This window comes from Gracilinanus agilis, chromosome 6 (genome assembly GCF_016433145.1).
Source record: "Gracilinanus agilis isolate LMUSP501 chromosome 6, AgileGrace, whole genome shotgun sequence".
Lineage (NCBI taxonomy): Eukaryota > Metazoa > Chordata > Mammalia > Didelphimorphia > Didelphidae > Gracilinanus > Gracilinanus agilis.
In genome coordinates this window covers 228270876-228298135 of record NC_058135.1, presented here as the reverse complement: position 1 = coordinate 228298135, position 27260 = coordinate 228270876, and the positions used below count along the sequence as shown (strand labels likewise).

At 36.9% G+C, this 27260-nt stretch overlaps 1 protein-coding gene across 1 annotated transcript in view; it reads right to left on the bottom strand.

The window, feature by feature from the left end:
- The window catches only part of GAK (cyclin G associated kinase), a 123977-nt gene extending 96771 nt beyond the window's left edge, over nucleotides 1-27206 (bottom strand). The window contains exons 1-4 of the mRNA XM_044680615.1: nucleotides 27062-27206; nucleotides 8069-8130; nucleotides 7131-7190; nucleotides 5222-5336 (exon numbers count right to left, since the gene is read on the bottom strand). Of these exons, the coding sequence (XP_044536550.1) occupies nucleotides 5222-5336; nucleotides 7131-7190; nucleotides 8069-8130; nucleotides 27062-27206 (382 nt within the window). The remainder of the gene's footprint in view (nucleotides 1-5221; nucleotides 5337-7130; nucleotides 7191-8068; nucleotides 8131-27061) is intronic.
- Nucleotides 27207-27260: the final 54 nt, after the last annotated feature.

Here is a 27260-nt window from a genome sequence, read left to right as displayed (position 1 = left end):
AAAAGTAATTCAAAGCTTTGAGCTTTATCTACAACTTAGTACCTGGGCCCCCTTCCAAATAGCAAGGCTCACTACCCTAAACAGGGAACTTTTCAGTTCCTTGGGCTCTGAATTCTGAACAAAGCATTACTTGAACTCCCTTATCATCATATTACAAAAATAATGAAAAAGAAGGCAGACTTCCTGGTTCTGTACCTCTTCTCTTCAATCATGAAGCCCACCCTGATTTCTTTGAGGCATGGGTGAGGAAACATGGCTTATTAATCTGGATTGTTCAGGGACTGATTAATCAGTTTGTAGTTTACTGACGGCTTTCTCTTTTCTTATTTTTTCCTCCAAGTGCCTTCTATTACTCCTATGGGCTAGTGAAGAAAACCAAAGCAAGGACAGGAAAGAGAATAACAAAGATACACAAACACTTGGCTTTAAGAAATGTGAACAAGCATGTAAAACAACATCAAACTTAGGGATAGCTCACTGGAATGAGAGAAGGATATATTTAACATGTAAAATGATAAAAAGCCAAAAGAAAACACTTTTTAAAAAAAATACTAAATAATGAGGAACTACTTGAGGCTTGGGACAAATAAGTCTATGATCTGGGAATGGAGGAAGTGGTGGAGATGAGTATTTCCATAGATAACTTTGAGGAAAAAACAAACACTTGTAACTCTGAAAGCATTCATAAAGACCAACAACAGCTAAAAGAGAACAACAAAGAACAAGGATCCAAGCTTTCTAATTAGGGCAAAGTAATGAAAGAATTGGGTTCAGATATCACCAACAATTATAGGAGACAAAAGGATGAAAGCTTCCCCCTGGGATTTAGGCCAGCAACAATGGCTTTCAAGGGAGACAGAATTCAGATACACAAAACTAGTTCTAAACACATAGCACAGAGCCATGAATCTAAGTGTTCAATAACTATATAACTGCCAAATAACTTTTTAAAAAAGATAATGTATATAATGATAAGTGACACCATTCTCAACAGGATTCTAGATCTAACCATGAGAAAAATGAATTAGACAGCATGGAACCCCCAAAGAAGCAAATCATTTGCCATATTCTAGACTCCAAAGCCCTTTAGAAGAATATGAGAATCACAAAATGGCATCTGATACATGTGCATATTTTCTAGAGAATGATTGCAATTCAGGAGTTCTTAAACATTTCCAGGCTGGGATATTCCTCCAGCTTCCCCAACTCTGAACTCTATAAAATAACAATTGGCACTTACAAATGTGTGTGTGTGTCACACATATAAACATCAATAATCAAGAGTTAATTGACTCTAATCCTCTATTAAAACTCTGGAGAGGAAAAAAGATAAATTTAAACTTCCTGAAAATCACTCCTAAGAGAAAAGAGGTCACAGCCACAGAGACTGGATGGAAATTGTAGGGTTCTGGGTATTAACAAATCATGAAAGTATTAAAGATGCAATCAATAGCTTACTCTTAAGAGCAAAGTGCTCATGTACCAAACTTATGGATATATTCTTTTTTTTTATTCAGGTTTTTATTAAAATAGTTCTTAGAAGTAAAATGTAGGTAAGCATTTTGAAAGATTCATTTTTAGTTTTTTTTTACATCATAGGGATAATCCAGGGCAAGAACCACAACCCCACTCATAGAGACAGCTTAATATTAATTCATCTCTGGGTGGAGCTTTTCAGGAAGGCTTTTTCATAATCTTTACATTGTTCTTTCTCAGTCTTGGTAAAGATGAATAATCTTCTAAGGATTCAGAATTAATTGATATATATTCAAATTCCTTTGTTAATTCTGGGTCAGTTTTGAATTTTTGGTGTTTCTAACCAAGATTTCAAAGCACAGATTGATACTGTAAACTTTAGGTGATGGAATACATAAATTTAGCTGCTTCTAAAGGCAACTGCTAGTGAAGAATGGATTTTGATACATTATTTTTGGCATGCTTGTTATGGATATATTTCTAATATTTCACATAATTGATTTCTGGATCCTTGCACTGAATTGGGGCTCAAACCTGAATTTGGGCTGGGAGCTGGCTACTACGTGGTCTTAACTTCCATCTCTTTTATCTTCTTGTTGTTTACCAAGCTGATGCTAAATTCTCTACCATGTCACATGTCTGATTAACTATCTCCCATTCCCCATTTCTTGAAACTTCAATAAAAATGTTTTCACCTGTAGTTCACTCTCTCTCTCTTACCATCAGAGGAGCAATTGACAGGCTGGACGCTATGCTGAGAAATCCTGAGTCTCTGTGTCTCTTTTCCCTCTCTATGTCCTCCCTTCCTTAATTTCTAAACCCTTCCACCCATATTCTCCCATTCCCCAGCTTCCCTTTCAGGTGGTCAACCCACATAAGAATACTGTGTAGCTGCTGGTCAGCTACAGAAATGAATAAGTAAATATGATCAGTCTTTTTTAAGAAGCATTGATATAAATCATTCTAATTCTTTAAAAATTGAAAAATATCACACCTTACTAAATTAGATCAATTGCATATGACTTGAGAAAATTCACATCAAAAATCATTCCTATTAGCTCACAAAATGACCACAATTGTGCTGACAAATAATTTAGGAGTATTTTTTTTTTTTTACTTTCCATGATCAGAGTTTAAATTGTAGTTGTTTTAGCTACTTCATTCCCAACAGCAGTATATTCCACTAACTGGAAGAGAAGCAGTCCAGAACTAGAGATTCAGCTCTAGTACTAACAAGCTAAGTGACCATGAGTGAATATCTTTTCCTCTCCAGGCATCAATTTCTTCTTGCATAAAATGAAAGCTAAACAAAATGAGGAGACTTTACAAGGGGTCAAAGGAAGTATTATCAAGAACAGTTAAAGAAAGGGAGGAAGAATGAAATGTACTGGAAAATGAATTTGGGAGGGAAAACCTGATAGAAAATATTGAAAAAGGTCTTCAATTTAAAAGGCATTTTTAAATGGAAAGAGTCTCCTCCCAAAATGAATCTAAATGCTATGTAATAATAATAACCAAAAAGCTTGAACCTAAAGAAGAGCTGAGGAAATGAGCTTCCCTATTGGCAAACTCAGTTGGTTTTGCTAAAATGTTTTTTATTCACTCTTTTTTTTATTCTTTGGGATAGCTTAATAGATTGGGGAATGGGATATATTTCAAAATAAAAAATGATTTTAAAAAAAGAAAGAAAGAAAATAGCTTGGGGGGGGGAGGCCTTTGTGATGTTCTATTGTCACATACTGAGCATAGAAAATATCTGTGTCCACAGTTCACATTCAAAATGTGCCCATTTGGGAATGTGAGAAACATTTTCACCAAGTGTAGGGAAGTTCCTCCTGAGGCCTGAAACAATGTCCTCTTTACTACTATTTTTTTTTAAATAAACCCTTATCTTCTATGTTATTATCAATTCTTAGAATGAAGAGCAGCAATGGCTAGGCAACTGGAGATAAATGATTTGCCCAGGGTCACATAACTAGGAAGTGTTTGAGGCCATATTTGAACCTAGGTTCTCCTTACTACAATCCTGGCTACCCACTGTGCTACCCAGCTTCCCCTCCTCTTTACTCTTAGCCTTTCAGCAAAAGGAAAGATCTATCTAACTTCAAACTAAGCCAAACATCTAAAGCCTTCAAGGATATTGATGGGGGTAAAGGGGAGAATTCTATTCAAGTAGAAGTTAGGTTAGATGGTGTTTTGTATCTCATCTAAGTATGAAATTCTGTAAGAGATTAACCATGAATTCATCACAAGTTAAAAATTGTTCACTTTCTGTTCTTTTGTAAAATTTAAGAATTTATTTATTTTTCATATAATTGTTTTCCTAATTAATTTAAGTTTTATTTTTTTCCATACTAACATGTATTCTGTGTCTTCATCATTCAACTAAGAATAACAATATTGGGCCAGATACTAACAGTCTGCTTCTTATATATGTCTACATTTTTTTCTTTTTCAAAATGCTTAAATAGAAATAAAAATTGTATGGTAATGCTATAAAATATTTTATAAATTGATGACTTGTGGTTTTGAAAATTTAGAAATGACATAAGGAAATTATACTATGATTATAGGCACTCTCTCACAAATATTTTCATTTGTTTTACTTCCAGATATTCTTAGAAAAGTAAAATCAGAATCATATGAATCTTTTTCTTTACTGTAAAAGCATTCTCAGCAGAATATCTTATATATAGTAGGTGCTTAATTAACATTTATTAGAGTGAGTCAGAATTGAGGATAAAATGGGCATTAAAAAAAATTCTTTCTGGAGGTTTTGTTTTGTTTTGTTTTTTAATGGACAAAAAAAGAGAGGAGGAGGTGTGTGCTTTGATAGTCAAAAATATACCAATGAATATTCAGATCTTCATTGCTGGAGATTCCAGAGGTTCTCGAGATCTATGATCCTATGCTCTATCCACTGAATTTAGACATTAGTGTTCGGGAAAGATTTCTGGGGAATTTGTAAATGAAAATGATGAACACAAAGATGAAGAAGGAAGGAGGAAGAAGAAGTGTCCTTCCTTGGCCTTCCATCTTCCCTCAACCAACAACATACACTTTTGTCCACACTGAAGTCCTCCAGTAAGAAAATATACTCAAATGATCACAAATGTCATCAGTTTATAAATACTCACAACCCTCTGACCCACCCTACCCTGATGAATCACATTCCTCAAAGACAAATCATCAATATTGACCTTCAGGGTTCTAGGCTAGCTCACAGAGTCCCTAACTTGTCACTTGTTTATGTTTTGCCTCTGAAATGAAGTCCATGAGCTCCCTAAGGTCAGTCATAATTAACCTTAATATAATGCCTCACAATTCTATAGGTTTTATGGATCATCTATCTTATATCCTTTGCAACTCCACAGCACCTAATGAATAGTATATTACCTCAGCTCACAAAAGATACTCAAGAACTATTTAATTAAATATTTAAAGCAGAACTTATGGAAATATTTGACAAAAAGTAAACAACAAGCACTGAGAAGCCAGTGGAAAGAGAAACTTGCTCTAGGGTAACCAAGAAGTCCACAAACTAACTCTAGAAAGAGCCATATTCCTATATACTCCCTATAATAACTGCATACCAACAAAGAGAATCTCTTCTGGTAGAGTGGAAGTCTAAGTTCAAACCAGACTTTGCTTATTTTGTCAGAGGCACTAAAATGCCCACATGTATTTACAATTGCAAAAAGAAAAAAATCATTGACATAGATATTCCAATGGAAAAAAATCTTACCTCTGCAGAGTTCAGTGAGAAGAAGAAACTCAGCTTGTCCAGTATCAGACTCTTCTTTTCCTATTGATGCAGCAGAGCAGAACTGGACAATGTTAGGATGTCCAGAAAGTTTTTTCTGAAGTTAGTTTGTTAAAGAAGAAATGTGTTAACATCTCTACAAATCTGTACACACAGACCAATAAAAAGTTTTAAACAAAAATACACTTTAATATAGATGTACCCATGAGTGCCATTACTTTATAATTTTATAAGAAAAAGTGGCAAAATGAAAGCAGGCTGAAAGATCCTGGGCAAAGAAGGGCAAAAGAGAGAAAAAAGATGAGCACTCAACATCTGTAGCCATTATGACTGTTATCAGACACCAAAAAGTGGGTGAAGATACTAATCATGGAGAAAAAAGTGTCTATTGTTAGGTATCTGATAGTGCAGTCCACATAAAATAGTTAAACCCAAAGCCGAGACATAATACATAAAATTATACATCGATTCTCCATAAAGTCTTCCTTGATGCCCAAGTAAATAGTGATCTTCTCTCCTACCTTCAGGCTTCATGTCACAATCTATATTTATAAATTTTGATTAACTATGACTATTCCTGACTGATTACCCTAAAAGGTTGTAAGCTCCATGAGAGCAGGGTCTTTGTCTTAACTAAATTTTATATATCTTTCAGAGTCTTGGCATAGAATGCTCTGCACAAATAAGTACTTAACAAATATTTATCTGGATAATGAGGGTTAGAAGTATGATTGGAAGGGAACCAAGAAGCCAAACAGTCTAACCCTCTCATTTTTTAGAAAAGAAAATTGAGGCTGGGTTTGAAGATGAGGCTAAGACATTCATTTTTTCAAATGAGCATTTATTAAGCAACAAGAATCATAGGATAACAGATTTAGGGCCACAGGGAATTTTGGGGAATGATCTAGTCCAACCTCATTCTATAGATGAGGAAAACTGTGTTCGCAGATAAGCATGTGGCAGAGATGGGATATGAACACAGTTCTCTGACTCCGACTTCAAGGTTTTTTCCACTACACTACACTTTCCCACCTATTACTGAATGCAAGGTACTGTGCTTGGCACAGGGAATACAGAGACAAAAAGGAAACAATGCAAGACGTTATGGAAAATAAGAGTTTGGGGTACTGCTTTGGAGGAAAGAACAATGAATATTTAGAGCAAATAAAAAAATCAGTAAAAGCTAGAAGTCAAGCTAGGCAATGGTGAGCATATCAGGCCAAACTGCACACAACAAATAAACTGAAAAAAAGAGAAGAAACTTGAGAGGGATAGCCACACTGTGTGCTGCAGGGAATACCCCTGACTTAACACTATACCAGACTAAGTCCTCTAGTCAAATACAATATTCTGTCAGAGGCTGCCTGGAGAGCCATCCCATATAGCTGACACATAACAGCTGCATCAGAATAATGCTTCTCCAGGAAGAAGAGACCAAGCCTAATCTCTGACAGGGCAACAGATCATGGGCACTCAGGAACTATTAGCCTCTGATTCTGAAGAAAAAATAAGAAATTTACACTCTGGTTTTAGTTGGTAAGTAATAACTATTATAGCATCCACAAAAGGTGCCAAAAGGATAACCAGAATATGACAGGTGCCAGTTATTGTACCAACAATAAAAATAATATATCTCATTTTGAGAAAAAAGATTCTTTTCATAATGCTACAAACTATTTTTACATGAATCTGGGTCTCAATAAATAGAAGAAAGAAGTCCTCTTTTTCTAAGGAAACTACGGCCTATTGATTAAGTAGCATTTCTATTTTAAGTAGGCCAGCCCACTGAAAAGCAGGCCTGTTCTGTTCTATAATTGTCATTTCAATCAAGTTTTATGACCCTTAAAATATAAAGTGATCTCCCATTTGAAGTCTTCAAAAAAAAGGATACCATAAAACAAACTTCTTGAATGATTGCTTTGTTCTTTTCCTCTTCGTTGGATAGCAGCCTCTGCATCATACAATAACACAAAAAGAAAGAACAGATTAAAAATTGATTTCTTTTTTGAAGGTAAAATGTAAGTACAAATATTTTTAAATTTATTTGCTGATTACATTAAAATTCCCAGGTATCTCCCTCCTTCTTTCCCCTCCCCAAGCTAGATAAACATCATTTGACCAAAATATATGTATGTAAATATTTTATTAAGGAATAAACACAAATTTACTTTAAGTAAAAAAAAATTCAACTCTTTTTAGATTATGCATACCTTTTGTTCTAATTATACACAAATGGATATTTGAAAAAAAAAAACATTTTATTTATTATGGGAAATAAGGAAGGCAGACAACCGAGGATTAGACAGTGGGAGAAACCTCTTTTTACTACAGCTCAGTGAGTGGGAGTGAGCAACTTGTCCCAAATCACAAAACGAGTCAGGGCTAAAAACTGTGAGCTTTCCAACATCTACAGACCCTGCTCACAATCCTGCCCTATGTCTGCTGAAACTTTAAGAACAACAATCCATTAGTGAGGAATTACAAATTTCCTTTTAGTGTTAAATTAAAACCAAAGAAGGCAAGGAACATGAAGGTTGGTTCCAGTAACTGCTGAGTAAGCTGGTCAAAGATCTTTTCCCAATGCCATGACACACCCTATGCCAAGTATGCTTTAAAAATGATTAGCTTTCAGAGTCCATTCCAAGGTTATACTGGCAGTAACAAAAAAAGGAAGGAAAAATTCAAGTGTGACACATCAGGAAGAAGGGACAAGAGAAATATCAAGTATTTTATAATCTCTAATTTGAGACTTCTTTCATTTGAGGAAATATTTACAAATATTCCAAAATGGTTTTCAATTCAATTTTTAATTTTCAAAAAAGCTGTTACCTTTAAAGCATAATCTTTACCACTTCCAAGATCTTGAGCTTCATAAACAAAAGCAAACCCACCTGAAAAATTAAAACAAAAGTTACGTTTGATATGTTTTCAAGTTACTTATTAAGTTGATAAAACTTCGGTGCCTAAAATGTCAGTCAATTGCATTTTTCTTCAGCCACAACTCTGCATCTTAAGGATGGACATGGAACCACAAAATGAAACTGACCTATCAGCAGGGAAACCCCAAACACACTGCAGCTGTATTATATTACTTCAGATAGCTGCCCCACAGAAAACAAAGAAAACCAGTTTGGAGAAGCTGCTAGGACCACACTTAAGAGACTTCTAATGCATAAGCGATGAGATTAAATAAATGATGCTCATTGCCCTCTGTCCCTCAGACGTGTGGAGCTATGTCATCCAAAATCTTCGCTGAAGAAAGGCACTCAGAACATCTCCTCTCTTCTCACCTGGATGAATTGCTTTGGGATTTCTCTGACTTTTCTTCCATGCTCCATACCTAGTACCTTCCCAGGCACACCCCCTCCTTTCAGCTTCCCTTTGTATGGTGTCTTTCCCATTAAACTGTAAGTTCCTTAGGGGCAAGGACAATTATTTTCATATTTGTATCTCCAGAGTTTCTCATTTGATAAAGATGCCTAGCACACAGTTGATAAACATTTACTGCATGAATGGCTGATGCTGTTATTGCTGTATAAGACATCATAATAGTATTTTTCAAAGCAAGATGAGCAAAAACATGCTTCCATGTCACCTTATATGTAAAGTTTTACCACGGATCAAGAAAAGGTAAATTTTTTAACCAACTTTTAATTCTGTTTAATTTTTAAAATAGTAAAGAAAAGTATTAGATACTAATTCTCCACCTGTCAATTCCTCCTGTCACCTGTCAATCTACCTGTCAATTCTTCTGACAAAATGGTGGTATGAAGATATGGTTAAAGTTTGAGATGGCTACCAACAGTGAGAAACCTTAAAAGGGAGATATCTTTCCCGAGTCATGCAATAACTTTTTTTTTTTTTAAATTTTTCAAAAGTCAAACTCCTTGAAAGAGATGCCAGGGGTAAGGGAAGGCTGAGTTCTCAGTACCCTTACTTGCTATTCTACTCTCTCATGTGGACATAAAGTCAGAGATTCTTAACCTTAGTGCTTTCCTCTAAGACCACACCAATTTATCCTGTCTAGAATCTTTCTGTACAAAGTTATTTACATGTCATCTTCTCCATAAGACCATGAATGAGTTCCTCAAAAGCAGGAACTATTTGGCTTTTTTGCCTTTCTTTGTACTTGGTGTTTAGCAAAGTACCTGGCACATAGGCACTTAATAAATGCTACTTTACTGACACAGAAACCAACAGAAGTTTGGGAACAGATAAGAGCTAAAATCTCATCCTAAGGGGGGGGGGGGGAAGAGGGTAAAAAAAAATACAAAAAGTTAAAATATAATTTTTTTAAAACTTTTAGCTCCACCAGGCTCCTTTATCTTCCTCAATAATAAAACCACTGACTGATACTAGATGTTCTATATAGATACAATGGTTGCTACAAATGATTTGTGAACATTTGTTTCACTACTTTTCTCCAAATGTTCACTTTGCAATGAAATTCTTGTTGAAATTCCTTTTCATAACTTCTAAAATGTTTCCAGCAAAAATGACATTCAATGAGAATTTGCTGATTGGCCAAAAAGTTATTTTTCAGCTCTGCCATTAAGTCAACACTGTCTATTAGTAGAGGATCAACAAGTACATTCCTGTCATCCAACTTCACAGCAGCAAAGCGGTCTTTTTATTTCTCCATAAGTGATTCTCTACTCCAAACATCCTTTCCTCTGCTCAGGTCTCTCCCTCACCCATCTCTCTTTCCCCTTCCTTGATTTCTCCACTGAGAACCACATATCAGGAAACCTCTCTCTCGTACTAACTGCCTTTTGTCACTTGCATTCTGTGGATTAGTATTTATTCACTTCACATTTATTCTATACATATTTATATATGTGTGTGCTTCTTGTCTCCCTCATTAGAATGTAAGGTCATTGTGAGCAGATATTGTTTCATTCTTTATATCCCCAGTCTCTGCTTGGCACATAATCAACACTTGTTAACTGATTAAACTAAAGTGATGATTATATGAGTAGAGAGAAGAGACTAGATGTAAGAGATGTCATGGACGTAGAACAATAAGATTTGATAACTAGACATGTAGAAAGAATAAGAATGAAGATTCTACGACGATGCCAAAGTTACAAACCTATTACAAAAAGAACGGATGATTATGCCTTAAACAGAAACAGGGAAGTCTGAAAGAAGGAAGGTTTGGAGGGAAAGATGCGAAGTTCAGTTTTGCATGTACTGAGTTTGAGGTGTCGCTGGAAGATCAGCATGGCATTCGGTAATGTAGAACTAAGGTTTAAAAGAGAGGCTGGCCATAAAGATCTGGGAAATCATCTGCACAGAAAAGGTAGTTAAACCTGTGGAAACCAAATAACCTTATGTTACTCAGAGGGAAAGGAGAGAGAGCATTGAACACTTGGCAGAAAACCTTGGGCAACATTCACAGTTAGAGGAGCAGGACCTGGATAATCCAACAAAAGAGCCAAGAGAGCTATGAGAACCAAGAGATAATTAAGGAAGGGATCTAGGTAGAAAGAATGGCCAACACTGTCAAACGCAGCAAATAGAGAAAGATAAGGATTAAGAACATTCATTTGGGCAGTAAGAATACAGTAGAAACTTATGAAAGACAATTAAGTCAGAAGTCAAATTGCAAAGGATTGAGGGCTAGTGAAGATTTTATGAGGTTATAAGGTTAGACATATTTGAGGTCAATAAAGAAGGTACCAGCAGATACAGGAGTGGTTAAAAATTAGAGAAAAATAGGAAATCACTGAGGTTGTAATCTTCTGAAGAAGATGATAGCAACCATGGTGGCTTTGGTAAAGAGAAGGGGTACCTCCTTGTCTAAGCCTGGGGAAAGAGAGGGAGTTAACATCAAGGGATTTTTGAGATAAAGAGAATTGGAGGTGAGAAAACTAACTTCAAGTGGCCTCAATTTTCTCAAACAGAAGAGGGATGGATCTCAGTTGGGAGAGAGGGTGGAAGTTTGAGAGGTCTGAAAAAAAGAGCCTTTGTGGGAATTGAGATAGGGAATCAATGAGAAAGAAAGGAATAAAAAACTGCTGCAGTGAAAGCCCAGGTAAGGTTGAAAAATATATAATTTTATAATGTATCCAGTAAGCAGGATTATAATACATGCCATGTTCTAGTCAAATTTTGTTTTGTCTAACAATGACCTCTTAATTGGTCTCTTGATCCCTGTTTCAGTCTATCCTACCCACTACTCCCAGTGACTTTGCACTAGCATAGATCTAATCATGGGTCTCCTCTTTAGTCAATGACTAGCCAGTGCCTCAGTAGGATAAAATGTAAACTCAATTTAGTTTTAAAAGACTTTCCCAGGCCTGGCTACAATTTGTCTTCTCAGCTCCCATGACCTGGCCTTCTCTTGGCTCCTCCTCTCTTTGTGTTTGCACTAGCCTTTTCACATGTTTGAGGTGTACTTTCTCCTCACTTTTACCTGAAAGAATCCCTCTCCTCAAATAACTCACAGCACCATTTTCTACACAAAGCCTTCCTTCATTCTCTACCCAAATGCAAACACTTCTTTCCCAAACTACCTCCTATTTATATTTATATTATACATACTACCTCAGCTTATATTTCTTTGTATTTTCTTCTCTTTATATGTAATCTGTTGTGTGTTATATCTACTCTGCCCACTGCCTACCTCTGAAATATAAGCTCTTTGGGACAAGGGTCTGTTCATTCTTTCTATTTTCATCCCTTTGGTCTAGCACTATACACCACACATTATAAACAATTAATAAATATTGATGATTGAGCGAACAAGAATGCAGACAGGTTTAGCTAAACAGATAACAGAATATGCAATCTAGAAATTTAAAACAGGATTCTAAAATATTCAAAAAGCAAAATGAGAAGAAGATAAGTATTTGTCCTAAAATACAAAGGATTAGAGGCTATTTAAAGGTTTTGGTGTAAAATAAATAATTTTGGTTACATTAAAGGGTTTTTACAAACAAAACCAATGCAATCAAATTTAGAAAGGAAGTAACAAATTGGGAAAAAATCTTTTATAACAAAAACCTTTGACTAAGGTCTAATTACTCAGCATTATAAGGAGCTAAATCAATTGTACAAAAAAATCAAGCCATTCCCCAATTGATAAATGGGCAAGGGACATGAATAGGCAATTTTCAGATAAAGAAATCAAAACTATCAATAAGTACATGAAAAAGTGTTCCAAATTTCTTATAATTAGAGAAATGCAAATCAAAACAACTCTGAGGTACCACCTCACAACCCAGCAGATTGGCCAAAATGACAGCAAAGGAAAGTAATAAATGTTAGAGGGGATGTGGCAAAATTGGGCCATTACTGCATTGCTGGTAGTGTTGTGAATTGATCCAACCATTCTGGATGACAATTTGGAGCTTTGCTCAAAGGGCTTTAAAAGACTGTCTGCCCTTGATCTAGCCATACCACTGCTGGGGTTATTATATCCCAAAGAGATAATAAGGAAAAAGACTTGTACAAAAATATTCATATCTGTGCTCTTTGTAATGGCAAAAACTTGGAAAACAAGGGGATGTCCTCAGATTGGGGAATGGCTGAACAAATTGTGGTATCTGTTGGTAATGTAATACTATTGTGCTCAAAGGAATAAAGAACTGGAGGAATTCCATGTGAACTGGAATGACCTCCAGGAAGTGACGCAGAGTGAAAGGAGCAGAACCAGAAGAACATTGTACACAGAGACTGATACATTGTAGCACAATCGAATGTAATGGACTTCTCTACTAGCAGCAATGCAATAATCCAGGACAATTCTGTGGGACTTATGAGAAAGAACACTATTCACATCCAGAGAAAGAACTGTGGAAGTAGAAACAGAAGAAAAACAGCTGCTTGATCACATGGGTCAATGGGGATATGACTGGAAATGTAGACTCTAAATGATCACCCTGATGCAAATATTAATAATATGGAAATAGATCTTGATCAATGATACATGTAAAACTCAGTGGAATTACTCACTGGCTGGGGTGGGGTAGGGGGAGAAGGGGAGGAAAGAACATGAATCATATAACCATGGAAAAATAAATCAATTAAATAAAATTTTTCAAAAAAATAAAACTATAGTTCATAAAAAAAGTTTTGGCTATTAGTTACACAAAAATTAATAATAGGAGGCTTTGAACATCACAACTGGGAGCATGTCACAGAATCGGAGAATTTCTGAGTTTGGGACAATGTTATTAGAAGATTGTATAGACTATTTGTATAGCCATCTCCTCTAACCTGTACCATTCCACCCTATCCCTTCAAAAAAAAGCCAATACTACAATATATCTAGCAAGTGATCTATCCAATATCTATGAGAAAAACCACAATGAAGGAGAGAACCCTCTACTATAGAAGTAAGTCCTTTGGGATAGCTTATTTTAAGGTCATTTTTCTTGACTCAAATCTTAATCAGCCTCTCTACACCTTTCATCCACTGCTCCCGATTCAGCCATTTGAGACCTCAAAGGACATGTCTCTGTTCTCTTCTAGATGAGACCTTTTAAACACCAATCTCATCCCTCCCCACTTTAGCCTTGTCTTCTTAAGGCTAAACATTCTCAGTTTCTTCAACTCATTCTCATCTGGGCCAGACTCTAGGCTCTTTACAATTCTGGCTGTCCTCTACTCTCCAGCTTATTAACATCCTTCTGAAATTGTAGTACCCAAAATGGAACACAGTATTACAGATATGCTTTGACAAAGATAGACTACAGAGAAATTATTACCTCCTTACACCTGGAAGCAATCCTTCACAATGCTCCCCAAGTTGCCAATAGTTGACTTTTTTGGTAGTCATATGACACTATTTACTCATACTGAACTCACTGCCTATCCTCCAAGATGTTTTTCAAACAATCTGCAAACCATAGCTAACCACAGCTCCCCATATCATATTTGTTTTCAATTTTTTAAACTTAAGTATGATAGTATTCCTACTAATTATATCATATTAGATTTAGCTCACCATGCTAGCCCATCAAGACCTTTTTGAATCCTACTGTCAAGTACATTAGCAACCTCTCCCAGCTTCGGATAATCAACAAATTTGATTAGGATATCACTTATGCTTTATCCCAATCATTGATAAAAATGATAAAATAGCAAAAGACCAAGGACTAATCTATGGAGCACTCCACAAAAGACCTCTTTCCAAGGCAATACTAACATATTAATGAGTGCTCTTTGTGTTCAATCATTAAACCATTTCCCAATCTACTTAATTGTATTATTTATAGCTGATATTTCTCCATTACTCAAAAAACAGCATAAAATTTTTGTTTTATATTTCCCTAAAATAAAGGTAAATTATATCCACAGCTTTTCCTTAATCTAGCAATTTATTTTTCTTGTAAAAGGGAAATAAAGCTAGGCTGGCAAAACCGGTTCTTGCTCAAACAATGGTGGTTCTTTGTGATCACCACTTCCTTTTCTAGATGTTGACTAACAATCTTTAATAAGAAATTCTAGAATTTTACCAGGCATCAAAACCAAGCTCAGAATGGCCTGTGATAGGGACTCTATTCTCTTTCTCTCTTTGAAAATCAGAAAACTGGCCTTTCTCCAGTTTCACAGTATTTGTCCCACTCTCTCTAGTCTTTCAAATAGCAATCACATCTGCCAGTTCTCTTACTACCCAAAGCAATGGCTTATCTGATAAAAATAATAAATTATTAGTCTTTTTTTTTCTTTTCCAGGCCAACAGTCATTTTTATAATAGTTGCCTCTGATTCCAACTCACACTTTCAGTCAGGTAATTCTTGCTCCCCTGGATACTATATGCATCAAAGGATCCTGAATCCATGGATTTACAGGACCTTGTAAATTACAAGGCAGATCTTGAAGACAAATTTAATAATGCTCCAGGATGGCCATTGCCATCTGTTATATACTGGAAAGAGCACTGGTTTTGAAGGACCTGGATTCAAATCCTAACTCTCACAATCTATGCAACCTTGTACAAGTCATTTAATTTCTCAGGCTTCATTTTTACCAGCTGTAAAATGGGCTTAATTAATATCTACAGTATCAATTCACTCTAAATCTTAGACCTATGAATACCCTGTTTTTCTGGTTTGTCAAGGTTCCTACTTGGGAGGTTAGCACAACTGGAAGGAGTATCTCCTCTCATAATCTGCTCTCTGACTTAAATATCAGTGTAAGGCCCCCCCCCACCTCCATCTTATTCCCCCTCAGGCAATCTCAAGGTAGATTATCCTCAGAAAAGATTCCTTTGAAGACTCCTCAGAACATAGGCCAGTACTTAACATACATAGCCTAATTTTCATTAAAACAATAAACTGAAAAAAAAAGAATTTAAAACACCCAGTGTAATGCATAACTCAACAACAAAAAAGCTATTATGGCTCACTGAGTTTCAGGTTCAGTCCTGTCACAGGCTATCTGTGAGACCACTACATAAGCTATACTTTTCTTCTCTGGGCCTCAGATTTCTCTATAAAATGAGATGATTGAGCTAGAAGATTTCTAAGAGCCCTTTTAGATCTAAAATCCTACAACTCAATGATCAAGTTATAATACTGACAAGTCTCAATAAGTTTTAAGAAAATCAAAACGTAATTGCTCTGTAAGAAGGGGAGGAATCAACGGAAAGTACGGTTATGCGATTCATTAATCTTTTCATGGCAAAAATTTACAATGTACTTCCATCAATAATGCAATATCTGGGAATTTTCTTTGAGGATAAGAACAAGGCTATCGTTTCACAAAAGAAATAAAGCAGAAAAAAACATAGCATGATGAACAATTCTGCACCCTCATCATCAGTCATGCAAAATTCCAAAGGATTTATCTCCAGATCTGATAAGATAAAATTATGGACCAGAAATTGGAAAAAAATACGATTCAATTCAATAATTCATCAACCATTTATTTACTATTTAGTATTTGCTAAACACTGAGGGTATAAAATTTTAAAAGGCCCTGGCCTCAAGTAGTTTAGCATTCTTCTGAGGATGCAGTGATTACACACATTCAACCACAATTTATTCATCATCTCCTATATGTGCTAGGCATTGTACTAAGTCCTAGGAATACTAAGACAAAAATGAAACAATATATGCTCTCGAGTAGCTTATTTTCTACTGGGAATAAATAACATGTATACAAACAAGCAGATACAAAACATTGTGTGAAGGAAATTTACCCTTCCCCCTTAACTACCGGTACCTGGAGTGAGCCTGAACTTGACACTGAAGCAAGGATTGTATGAGGGAAAGCATTGGGTGAATTGGGTCAGGAGGGCAGAATGGCAGTCAAAAAAAGGTAGCAATAGAGTCGAGATCATGAGGCTGGGGCAGGGAAAATGTCCTCTGCACTGACCCCTGGGCAGCCCAGACAAAACAGAAAGCCATAGTTGGCTCCCAAAAAGTGAAGTGCAAGAGTTAGTGGGCAGAGAAAAGATTTGATAAACTGAGGCAAGAGCAGATTTTGGTTCTCCTCTTTCGTATTTGTTGCTGGCTTGGACCAGTCCTAATTTAATTAAAACACATAAACAAAATAAATACAATATAATCTCAATGTGGAGAACACTGAAATAACCAGTGATCCTGGGTTCACATGGACAAGGTCCAAATTTAGGAGCTGATCTGAAGAAAAGAATTCTCTCTTTTGATTCATAGGAAATCTCCAAATATGCTCAAGCCCAGATTTCCAAAATGTGGGTAACAAGATACCCTAGTTCCCACACAAGTGCTCTCAAGACACTGATGTATATCAAACAGAAGTCAGCCTTTTTTTTCAATCCACAGAAAATACAGGTGAAAAGACTCAAAGAACTTCATAAACAAATACAGAAACAGTCCTAGAAACCTATAAGCAGCCCTTGAATGGAAAAAATTCATCACTGCTCTTTCTTGTGAACTTCCTTCTCCCACCAAGGTTTTACACAATAACTCCCAGACTCGAAATCCTCACTGTTTAATGGTTTAGACCAAAAGTATCATGCAGGAAGCCCAGTAAAAAAAGATTTTAAAATGTCATTGGTAAATATTAACAAAAGATATATATGCATATAAATTAGTGCTCCAATGAATTTGGAAACAATTTTTATGTACATGTTTTGTATGTATCCTTCAGGACTCGTACATGTACATGTCACCTCTAACAGAATGTATGTTCCTTAGGGGTAGAGACTATTTAATTTTTATCTCCATATCTTAGAAATGTTTGTTGATTGATTTGTTTAAGCCAAACTGGCCTATTAGCTGTTTCCTTTACTAGATAGTCTTCCATCTCCATGGCTCCGATTTGGGGGCAGTAGATAGTGGTGGGAGAAAAGTTGAGAAGGTATTAAGCAATCTCAATGACTGAGAAAGAAGCTATACTGGAAATGGCACAAGGTGTATGATACCTGTACCAACAAGGAAGATAATTAGGTAATTAGTGGCTTGGGATGCCATCTGTAACTAAGGATGTACTTTGTAGTCAAGCACTTATCAAGTCATTATATATATATATATATATATATATATATATATGGCATTTGACAAGATCAAAGACAGTAACTGATATCAAAGAGAGTATTCTAATGGGAGGAGAAAGAGACAGAGAGACAGAGAGACAGAGATAGACAGAGACAGAGAGATACACATTAACCTATAAGGAAATAAAAGATATATACAAAATAAATGCACAGTGGTTGGGGAGGGGGAAGTGAACCAACAATTGCAGGAATCAGGAAAAACCTCTTGAAGGAGATACCACTTCTTGAGCTGAGCTTTGGAGAGAGCGCTAAGGGTTCCTAGAGTCAAAAATTGGATGGGGGAGGGGGAAGAGTATGAAATATACAATCAGCCTGGAATGAGAGGCTAGAGCCTGTATTTATCTTAGAAACAACAGGGAGTTCCTAAGCAAAGGATGTGACACAACCAGATGTGTGCTTTAGGGTTATTGGTTTGGAGATTGTGTGTAGAACTGCTAAAGAAAAGCCTGAAGTTGAGAAGCCACTTAAAAGGCTAGTATAATAGTATGATGAATAGGGGATGAACATTTGATGAGGGTGGTTGTGGTGTAAGGGACACATCGGGAAAATATTGTTATTTGTATAAATTCACTTAAATGGCAATACAAAAACATTTGCTGGCTCTGAATGCTTCATGATTCTTTTTTTTTTTTTTTAAACCCTTACCTTCCATCTTAGAATCAATGCTGCATTAGGGCTAAGCAAAAAGAGTTAGTCACTTGCCCAGGGTCACACAGCCAAAAAGTGTGAGGCCACATCTGAACCCGCTACCTCCTATCTCCAGGTCTGGTTCTCCATCTACTGAACCACCTAGCTGCCCCACCCTTACCCTTCACCTTGCTGTTACTTTTGATCAGCTTAACTTGCTAATTATTGTTTGACTTGGGCATACATGAAAATGAATTTATAAATTTGTATTCCCTAAATTCACATTAAGTGATGAAAAGGGAGGTAATCAAGCAGCAAGCAAAAATATGCTTTTTTTTTGATAAGCTGTAAATATTTAATACAAATTTGAAAATGAGATGTGGAGTGGGGGAAGGTGGAAATTATTTTGAGTCTAAGATAAGTTAGTTCCTAACATCCTTCATAACCTTAATTAATCTTAGAGACTCCCCTTAACATCAATCCCATAGTCTGAAGGAAATCAAAGAAAAGCAAGCAAGAAAATAACTAAAGACCTTCAGTACTTAGAGACTTCCTGCCTCTTTCTCTAACCAAACCACACCCAGTATTTAAATAAGGGCAATTAAAACTCATTGTTTAAATACTGAAAAACAAACCAATCATTCTTAACATCCCAATGGTGATAGGTAATAACTATTATCATACCATCAAATATCTATCAACAGTCCATTTCCTGACATCCTGGGTGATCCAAATAGTTTAAATCCCCTTCACATCCCCATCCCAAACCTGAAAATACCAAATACCATGCCCCTTTAGGAGGCTGCAGCACTAACAAATTAACTAGTCCAAAATTACCCAGGTCATGACAACATTGGGATTTGAACTCAATATTAGAGGTTGAGCATTTGACGAGGGTGGTTGTGTTGTAAGGGACGCATTGGAAAAAACTTGGAAAATCTTGTTATTTGTATAGATTCACTTCAGATTCCAAATTAATCAATAAATATTTAGTAAGCACCTACTATGCACTGTGTTAAGGCAATGTTATCACCCTGTCTCCCTTCTGGTTCAATGTAACTCACAGCACAATCACTTGAGCTCAGGTCATCTTTCATTTGAATGTCTTACGATAATCCCAATTTGCTTCCTGGCATCCAGGCACCCCTCCCTCCAATCCATCCTCACACAGCTAGCTGCCAAACAGATATCCCTATGCAAATATGTGACCATGATATTCCTCTACTCAAGAAGTTTCTATGGCTCCCTGTTGCCTTTAAATTAAAATAGAAAGCCATTTGTTTGACATTTAAAACCCTTACAGGCTTGCTCCAGCCTATCCTTCTAGGGTGATTTACATTTTACCATCTATCCATCCACCCCTCCCTCTCTTTTTCTCCCTCTCCCTCTCTCTATCCTGCTCTAACTAAAACATATGAATGTGAGCAAAAAAACATCATTCTGATAAAAGGTCCATAGACTTCATCAGCCTACCAAAGGAATCCATAACACACAAAAGATTAAGAACCTCTGATTTAATATATAATCCCATTTTACAAATAAGGAAAATGGGGTCTAAAGAGATGAAGCAACTTGCCCAAGATCATACAGCTAGATATTAATCGAGTAAAGTGTTGCGCTCAGGTCCTCCTGATTCCACATCCATTCCTTCTACTACACTCTGCTCTCTTCTTTGGAAGTCTAGACAAACACATGAAAAGTTTAATAATAAATGGAGAATTAAGTATTAATGAGATGTTTCAAGATAGCATGTAACTGTCAAATAAATGGTAATGAAAACAAATGTCATGAATTTAGAAAAGTGTGAGATTGATCTGGGAAGACTTTATGAAGAAGATACGCCTTTAGGCAAGATTAAGGGACAGGGCTGGAATACCATTCTGGATCCTAAAACTAACAAAACCAAAGACTTGGAGGAAGTGAAAGCACTTGGTCTATTCTGCAGACCGATGTTTAAACCATTTTAGTCAGAAAGGAGAATTCATGCAGGAAATTAAGAGCGGAATTCAATTCAACAAGTATTTATTGAATGCCTACTATATGTCTGGTATTATGTTAGCTGGTAGGAATTAAAGATTTTTAAAAATAAAGTCAAGAAGCTTACAGATTACTTACATAAAACTGGAAAAGTAGTTTGGGATATAGAAAAATGTGAATGTCAGGATGTTTGGAAAAGCAAGAAACTATTAAAGGATTCTAAGAAGGGAAATAATAGCATCAAAATATGTGTTTTAAGAAAACATTCTGTCTCTCTGCCTGTCCACATTCCCCATGACTAGAAATCACTTCTGAACTCTTTATCACAAAATCCTTCTATTCCTCTCCAAGATGATAACAAATGCCATTTTCTACATGAAGCCTTTCTTGATCCTCCCTCCCAAACCACCTTGTATACTTTGGATTTATTCTATTATGTACTTACATGTGCATTTGCTATCTACTCCTTTAGAATATAAATTCCTTTAGTGCAAGGTTTGTTTCATTCTTAGTATGTATATTCTAAGGGTCTAGCACACTGCCTGGCATAGAGTAAGCAATAAAATGTTTATTGATTGATTGGTAGATGGATTAAAGGGAGAGATGTAAAGCAAGAAGGTCAGTTACAAGAAATAGTGAAGTTATCCAAGAATGAGAAGCTAGGGGTCTTGAACCAGAGTGGTAACAATAGCACTTAAAAGAATAGGCATTGTAAGGTAAGAAACTATAAAACAGTGGCTAACTGCCTGAATGTAGCATGCTAAGCAGCTTACATATTCCTTAGAGAAGTAAAAAATGCATATATTTTAAGGTTTCTAACCTAAGGGCTCAAGAAACAAAAACATAATTTAAACATGCTGATTTTGAGATGAATACAGGTCAACTAAATTAAAGTATCTATAAGGATCAAAATATGGTATTGGAATTTAGGAAAATAATCAAGAACAGAAATACAGCCTTGGAAATCATTTAAAGAGAAGTTAATAACTGAAACTATGAGAGTGCATGAAGAATTCCAAGAAAAGTGTTCAGTGATAAGAACTGAGACGTACCTATCAAAGGAGGAAGGTAGTTTAAAGGGTCAGATATTTCTAGTCAGGGCAAGACAGTTTTGAGAAAAGGCTAATTAAGTTGGCACTTGTTATTTCTTAATCATTCCATAGGTTAAACCTCTGAGCAACTGGCCTTGTAGGCAAAGCATGCCCTGTATGTCTCTTCCACTACCCCTCAACTTTATTTTGAGCAGGACCCAGTTTGGCCAATAATGCATACTGACTCCAATTACAAATGGCTACTGAGAGAACAGAGGCAAAGGATGCTGAGAACTAGACCAGCCTTCCTAGAGCAAAAGAAGAATATTTTATAAGCAGATTTTATTTACTTACTTTGAAAGTAGTAATCAATTTGGGAAGTCAGCCACACATGTGAGAAGTAGTGTTAGTGATAATTCAAACCATTACCATAATGCATTTACATGTAGATTCAGAATGTGGGTGAATTAGACATCTCAGGACACTCAATATTCGTCCACCAGAACAAAGCCACAAAGAGAGCAGCTTCAAACAGTAGTCGGCTTTTGCACTTTTTTCATGCCCTTCTCAGGTATCATTCTGAATTAGTTATTTGTGTACATGTAGTACTGTAAACTCCCATGAGAGCAGAACCTATGCTTTATCTAAACTTTGTATCTTTCCCAGCCTAGCATAATTGTCTAGACATAAGAGATACTTAATAAATATATGTTGGATAAGTGAATGAACAAAAATCATTAAAGGCCAAGTCTTTTCTGTCCAGCTCAACTTCCCCATTTCATGCTAGGAATTTATAGCATCTGACTAAGGCACAGGAGCCTTTGTCCCCACAGAATCCATTAAGCAACAAATTCAACATAATAAACATTTATTAAGTGCCTAAACATGTACACAGCACAAGCTAACCTTATCGTGGAAGCAGTGAAGGTGAAGCCTTGTCTATAACATCTCTAGAAGCTTTTTCTCTTATCTCACTTGCATAGCCACCAGTCTAATTCAGGCCCTCATGACCCTTCTCCAGAACTATTTTTCCCTCTTCAACTTTCCTAAGGGACAAGTCAAGCAGATTCACTAACTGCTCAAAAACCTTTAGGATAAGCACCTTATTGCTTTTAGGATAAAATATAAATTCTTCAGCATTTGAAGCCTTCCCCAAACTGTTTCCAACCTACCTTTTACAGCTTTATCTCACATTTATTGCCCCTTTACACTTCCTACTTCCCAAACAAATCAAATCAAATATTAGTTCTTATTGCTTACACATTCCATCTCTCACTTATATCCATTATTAGAAGTCATCCTCTTGCCCAGAATGCACTCCCTTCTGAGCCCCTCTCTCTCTCAGAAGTCTTGGGTTCTTTCAAGGCTCAGCCCTAGTTCCAGCACCTCTACAGTCTCCCCTGATCTCCACAACTGCAAATGTTCTCTATTTCTTTTAAATGTCTGACTGTTCTCTTTGTGTAGATTCTCTTTCCCTTTTTTCCAGTTATTCCATTTATGTAAAATGCATCCATCACTTACCTCCCCACCCAATAAAATATAAGCTCTACAGATTTATTCCCTAACATCTCGTTCAGTGCCTTACACATAGCAAGTACATAATAAAAGTTTCTCCATTAAACTGAGGAGTACGGGGAGTTAGTTATACATGTTTTTTCTACAAAATTACCTTCCTCCTAGCTGAATGAGACAATTCAAGCAGAAACTCCAAAATGCAACAGGGATTATAGGTCACCTGCTAAATTAAGAGGAGGTTAAAATAAGATTTTAAAATGTATCTTAGGTAACTGAGTTGAAATTTTGTATCCTGATTTGTCTAGAGATAATAGAAAACATGTTATCCTTGTTACATAGCTGCCCTATATTTAAGGTGTGGATCTTTAGAGTTGCTTTAACAAAGCTTTGTACATCATGATTACTTGATATTTGCTCATTGATTTTTGTCACTACATCAAATAAAAATTAAGAGGGGAGAAATATTAGTAACATATTACATCATCCTTGCAAATAATAGCATACCTTCCTGAGGATCCTATAGCAAAAGTTGTCATGTAAGTTCTGTTGGTATCTCTCCTCTGGGACACTGCAGTTTTTCCCAAACACACGCATTCTTCCCTGACTTCTCCACTGTTGGTAGCACAGCTGATGATATCTCTTCCCTTGGCTAAAGGGATGCTATCCAATGGGTGTTTCTTTCTCTGTATCTATCCCTCTGTTCTCTATGCTGCTTCTCAGCATCCTTTCAATAACCTTTTGTTCTACTCCTTTCTATACATATCCTTTACCATGGTATCTCTTTATTCACTTCTCTTTTCTCTCTACACTTTCCTCTGCACTCAAATGCACTTCCATGGCTTCAAAGACCACCACTATGCAGCTGACTCCTAAGTCTATCCAAGCTTGACCACTTCTCATTCAAGAGACCTTTATCTCCAAGCTGCCTTAAATATCTTCCCCTAAATATCCTGCAGCCATGACCTGCATTCCACTTTCAGTTAAATATCAGACATATGACAATAGGCAAATCACTTCATCTCTCTCAGTCTCAAATTTCTCATTTCTGAATGAAGGTATTGGATTAGATAATCTCTAAGGTCCCTTTCAACTTCACATTTATAATCCTTTGAACATGACCAAAATAGACCTTTTAATCTTTACTCTTAAACTTGCTCCTCCTTCTAACTTCATTATTTTTTATATGGCAAGGCCTTTTATCCAATTGCCCATGTTCATAGATCTCTTTATTCAACCCTCTTCCTTACCTAGCACATCCAGTTACTACATCTTGTCTATTCCATCTTTGCTTCATCTCCCACATCTGTTCTTTCCATTGCCACCACTGGAGTCCAGGCCTTTTAACTACTCAACTGCACCTAATTGATGTCTGTAATCTTACACTTACTTAAACACACACATATACCCCTTCAACAGCTTAATACCACCTACAGGATAAAAGCTAAACATTTATTGTTTTTTCATATTATTCTTAGTGACTGTTAGTCCAGTCCAATCAAAAGTATTTATAAAGCACCTATTCTGTACCATTCACTGTGCTAAGAATTGAGGATACAAAGGCAAAAATGGTCTGTGCCCTCAAGGAGTTTACAATCTAATGGGAGAGACAACATTCAAACAAGTATGTACAAACAAGATAAATACAGGATAAACTGGGGATGATCTTAGAAGGAAGGCACTAACATTTAGGGGGACCAAGAAAGGTTTCTCACAGAAGAAAGGTTTAGCTGAGTCTTAAAGGAAGCTAGATGACAGAGATAAGGAAAGAGCAAATTCCAGGTCTGAAAGACAGCCAATGACAGGCAGAATACTAGGCCCACAGCAAGTACTTCATAACATTTGTCTAATGAATGCCCTAGTATTCCCCAAAATTGAATCCAACCTGGTACTTCTCTCCTCAACTAAAACTGCTCCTTTTCACTACAATGATTCCCCTTAGAACAAATGTCACTTTCTCAGAAATTTCTTTTTATCTACTTTACAATTATTTTGTATTTAATATTGCATGTTATTTCCCCACAACAGAATGTAAGCTCCATGAAGGCAGGAATTGTTCCACTTTTGTCTTTGTACCCCTAACACCCAATATTTATAAATGAATCTCTCACAACTTGAACCAACTCTTACTTAGAATAGGAAAGCTTCTGATGAATATCAAGAATTAGTATATCTGGAGAGCTTTCAACATTCCCTTAAGAGCTAAGATATAAATATGAAATCATTGAATTACTTTCCAAAGATTAAAAATTTCTTCCTTCCTGGCTAGAACCTTATTCTATCATTCCTCTAAAAAAGTCCATTACCATTTTCTAGTACATATTAGACAGGCAACCATATTCTTCTTCCTCCCTCCTAACCCACCCCAAATCAAATACAAGGGTAGCAAATGGGATCATTTGTTTATACATTTCTCATACTTGCTTTGAGATTATACTTTAGACAAAGGCCAGAATCTACTATTCTAATTACATTCTAGACTTGCCAGCATTTTCCCTGACCTTTTTTCCAATTATTAATTCTCCATGTTAATGTTGTGCTCCAGGTCCAAATTCATGCACTCCCCAGGAGTTCAATGTCACAGAAACTCCTCAGCTAAGGAAAATGACACCAATATTGATCTGTTGTACTATTTGAAAAAAATGTAAACAATGCCCAAAATATGAGACCATATTGTTCTTAAAAGGAGAATGACTCATAGTCAATGATAAGGAGAGGGTATCAAAAAAGTGGAGTAGATGACTAGGTAACATCAGGAAAGTATCTTTAAGAATACAAGTTTACAGTGCATCGGCCATGGGTGGAGAGAGTGGGGGGGGGTGAAGGGGAAAGTAGGAGCATGAATCATGTAACCATGTTAAAAATGAATATTAATAAATGTTTAAAAAAAAGAATACAAGTTTACAAACTTGCAGAACCACTTGGAGAGCACTTCAGATAGATCTACCAATTGAGTACTGTATGATTCTATTCTACTATTCACTTACTGCCTGTGACTATACATAGAATCACAGTAAAACAAGTAACTGTGACTTATCTCACAAAAGACATCTCGAAAGTTTCTAGGGGACAGCTAAGTTGCTCAGCAGATTGAGCTAGGTCCAGAGATGGGAAGTTGTAGGTTCAAATCTAGCCTCAAGCACTTTCTAGTTGTGTGATCCTGGGCAAGGCACTTAACCCCAATTGCTTAGCTCTTACCACTCTTCTGCCTTACAACCAAATATATAGTATTGGTTTCAAGATGAAAGGTTAAGTGTTTAAAATAAAAAGGTTTTAAACACAGAAAAGCTGATCTTTGTGGGCAACAACTCTCCACTGGCATAACATTTAGGATAGTGTTATCTTCCTAGTATCTCCAAATCAATAATGAAAAAAGTTCCCTGACCCTCCCACTGACACTTCAATTATTCTCTGCAGTAATCAAACCTAATTAATCAGCATTAATCACAATGTGGAATAGAACTGAACCTGAAAATCCAGGCCTTGCTCTCAAATGTTAATATTTGGGTTTTTTGGGGTTGGTTTTTTTTTTAAAGAAAACACAATAGCCTATTATAAACTAGAAAGGATACTTCCTGCTTCTCCTCCACCTTCCCCCCTTTTTTTCCTCAAAAGGCAAGAACTTCAACATACCCAAATTCCAGCCCAAGTCTCCCTTCCACATTCGACTACCCACTTGAATATCTGTCCCCTAAAGAAAATCTATCAAGTCTCCCAAGATTCCTCATCTCCAGAAACGACCTGTTCTCCCCTGTTTTCCCTCATGTGACCTGTCTTCTTCCAGCTTCCCCTCCAGATGTTACCTACCTCTCTAAAGAAATGGCCTATCCAGCCTCAGCTTCCTTTTCTCCACAAGTGTTCTGCCTCAGTTCTCCCCCTCCAAATATGATCTATTCTCCCCCAGCTCTTACTTCCGCAAATGACCAGTTCTACCCTAGGTCCCCTCCAGAAACATCCCACCTTTCCATATCTAGATGTGACCCTCCTTCCTCCCCAGCTGCTACCCCCCCCCAAATGTGGTCTGCCCTTCTCCCAAACACCCCGTCCATTTGACCCACCCTCCCCAGGACATCCCCCTCCCCAATGTGGCCGACCCTTCTTCCCCCAGCAGCCCCCTAGGCAGTGCCCGGGCGAGCGCTTCTTCCATCTGCAGGTGCCTGCTTGCTTGCCCCGCCAACCCCTCACCCTCGGCGATGACCCTCTTGATCCGCAGCCTCAGGTCGCCCAGCTCCACGGTCTGCCCCACGAAGTCTGTGTGGTCGCGGCTGGCGGCCCCGCCCAGGGACCCCGGACCGGCCAGGAAGTCCAGTGCCGACTGCAACAGGGACATGGCGGCGGCGGCGCCGGCGGCCGCACCGGCCCCGGCCGGGGGCTCCGCCGGCCG